Source organism: Orussus abietinus, unplaced genomic scaffold (assembly GCF_000612105.2).
Source record: "Orussus abietinus isolate OABI.00-Male unplaced genomic scaffold, Oabi_2.0 scaffold74, whole genome shotgun sequence".
Taxonomy (NCBI): Eukaryota; Metazoa; Arthropoda; class Insecta; order Hymenoptera; family Orussidae; genus Orussus; species Orussus abietinus.
The window spans coordinates 347315-350458 of NW_019395987.1; the positions used below are offsets into that span (position 1 = coordinate 347315).

The following is a 3144-nucleotide window of genomic DNA, read 5'->3' on the forward strand; positions in this document are numbered from 1 at the left end:
GTCTCCCCTTGTGCACGCGTTGTCCGTCTTCCGGACGGATCTCTGGCGAAATGGCCTTTCCCCTCGTAGTTACCGGCCGAGACTTCCCGTTTCCGCCTCGGAGGGCAATCTCTCCTCTTACGCGCTATTACCCGCTCGAGACTCGCCGACGAACGGGCTGACACTTGCCGGCAATAAAATGGCCTCGCGCCGACGTCGATAAAAGTGCCGACCTCTCCTAATTACGCGTAATGATCCCTCTTTCACAGCGCCGCTACGTATTAACCAACGCGCCGCGGGAAAAAAAGTGCGTATCGCAAAAAACCTGATCATAGAGCCGTGAGTGAAATATCGTTGACATAACGACTTTATCTTGTTCATTTTGCAAAGCGGCTTGGAACGACGGACTTTGCAAATATTGTTATCGAAGCAGTGATGTAGTGAGGGTACAGTTTTACCGATAAACAATATATTTGCAGTATGGTAGTATTGATCTGTAGTATATGCATCAAAGGTCTTGCAATACTTATGGCAGGTTGACGTAGTAGAATATTTCGTGTTATAACATCCTTGCTGATTTTAACGTGAAAATAAAGTAATATAGAAATTCGACAATTGAGATTTGGAATGTTATGTGAATATTGAAAACGTCTATTTTTTAGCTATAGTACCAAAAATGCAAATATTTCTTTACTCCCAGTATTAATCTCAATGTTGGGGTCGTTACTTAAAGGATAAAGACAGCTGATTAATGTATCACTTTTTGTTAAATTTAGGGTATGAATATTCAGTCTGTTATTTCGAAAGGAATGAGAGTAAAATGCTTTTTTTGTGGTCAGTTGAATTTCGGGAGGAAAAATCTGAATCCCGGGAGAAGAAAGATTTCGTTGTTTCAGCTTTACAGAGTTTATCTCGATGATGGTTCACCTTTGACACGATGAGTCTCTTCATCGTAATAAATTTCATGTAGTAATCCGAATATTATTTCTCGATTGGTTTATTCATTTTCCTCCCGCTTATCAGTAATGGCCTACGATTATAAGCATCCTTGGCAGAAATATGCAAATGAGGCATTATCAGCGCTCCTCAGCGTCGGTGATTATTCTTTATTACAATGTTTTCGCATTGACTCTAATTAATAACCGCCGTGGATTCGATATTACCACATTCCCTGTCTGCACTTTATTGACTGGGAACGATAATTTGCAAAGCCCGGCAATAAATTTAGAGATATATATATTTTTAAGCGAAACTTCTTTAGCCACGGTAGTGTGAAGTCGCTGCTTCGAGATTGGAGCCGGTAAGGTAAGTCCAGACGATGACTCACCAGGGCGTAACGAAAAGTGCAGCACTTAGCAGTGGGGCGCTCGACGGCTATGGTGGGAGCATTCAACGTGCAGCGGCAAGGGGGGAATATTGAGCGCCCTACTCCTCACTCACGGGCAAGCGCCAGCGAAGCGACGCCACAGTGCTGCATTTTCCGTTACGCCAGAAACGACAAAGAGTTTTCTCGTGAGGGTTCAAGCGAATTATTCAAGTGTAATAGTTATCGACAGTCGATTGGTTAATCGGACACAATAAATAATAAGATAAGCTGAGAGAAATTTCAATTAAAAATGCCGAAAACTTCAACCGAGCGCTCAAGGGAGTGTCGCGAAAGGAAACGCGCAAACAAGCCACCGAAACAACTGCCTAAAAGTGGGGCCCAACGTGCGAGGGAATTTAGGGAGAAACGGAGGGCATTGAAAAACGCTGCTGCCGCAAGAGTGCCGTCAGGGATTCCTGAAATACCAACCAACCGAGTAATATTAAATAATAATAAAACTATTGCGGCTAAATGGAACCATTTCCATGCGGTATCTGCCTGTGCAATTACCATACATAAAGCATAGGGAGGAACCTACGACGAAATCGTCTATGCATATGCCAAGACTCATTCACGTAACGGAAAATGCAGCACTGTGGCATCGCTTCGCTGACACTTATCCGAGAGTGAGGAGTGGGGTGCTCAATATTCCCCCCTCCCCGCTGCTGCGTTGAATGCTCCCACCGTAGCCATCGAGCTGTTCACTCCTAAGCGCTGCACTTTTCGTTATGCTCTGATGAGTCATCGTCTGGACTTACCCTATCGGCTGTAAAGAAGTTTCACTTCAGAAATCATTTGAATTACATATAAACAAAGATGAATAAATATTATATGAGTCATTTTAACTGTACAAAAACGTTTACGTTTCAGATGGAGAATGTTTACATAAAAACAGAAAGTGTTCATGACGAAAGTTCATCGGAATTAGAATACCCAGTTAGTGAACATGTTGATGAGCTGAGCCATCATGTGGCACAGTCTGCGGAATCGGCTCACAACACCAAAAGTCAAATTGCACTACCGAAACTGGAAATGTCAAGTACAGTCTCTGAACCTTCCGAGTTTCAAATCAATGAAACTCTAACGGAAAGCCAGACATTTACGGGGGTAGGAATACAAAGAGACGGTGCTACCGTGTATGGAGAGCACGTAGCGAATAAACTAAGAACTTATGATGCATTCACTCGAGCAGAGGTGGAACACAAAATTAACTGCATTCTCCACGAAGCCGATATGCACGTGCTTTATCAATCACCGGGGTAGTTTACTCAATTGGCAACATATTTTCTTCATTTGGTTATCTTTGGTGAGTTTAGTCTCTTCTGGATGTTCATTACTAATCTCCACCGCTAACAGCAAATCTTAAACGCTTTGTTAACTACTTTCTTCAGAAACGCGCTCAATTAAGTTTATTATTAATGTCCAATTAAGTTAGAAAACGTAGAGTGCAAGAAGTTATATTAAGTAAGTACGAGTAACTTGCCTATTCATTTCGTTGTCGTGTTATCAGTAGGGTGGGAAGGGGAAAAAAAGGGGGAAACAGAGTCAGCGAGGGTTCAAATATTGAAAAATAATTTCAGTTCGTTCCAAAATTTACCCAATTTCTATTTGAAATATAATTTTCTCTTTTTATATTATGTTTGTACTATACCACTCATAACCTATTTCTTGATGCCGTAAATATGTGTTGTATCATGCATATGAAATTAAACAAATGTTTTGCTTCGTGTAATAAACATTAAGGATTTCAAAAATTTGAAAATATATTATAAGGTAATTTAAATAAATCTTTGTAATTA

At 41.0% G+C, this 3144-nt stretch overlaps 1 protein-coding gene across 1 annotated transcript; it reads left to right on the plus strand.

The window, feature by feature from the left end:
* The first annotated feature begins 1020 nt into the window (after positions 1 to 1020).
* Positions 1021 to 2824, plus strand: LOC105697239. The gene is made up of 2 exons (XM_012420373.1): positions 1021 to 1074; positions 2216 to 2824. Exons 1-2 carry the CDS (start codon positions 1039 to 1041, stop codon positions 2606 to 2608), a joined length of 429 nt encoding a protein of 142 aa, XP_012275796.1. The 5' UTR covers positions 1021 to 1038; the 3' UTR covers positions 2609 to 2824.
* The last annotated feature ends 320 nt before the right edge of the window (positions 2825 to 3144 follow it).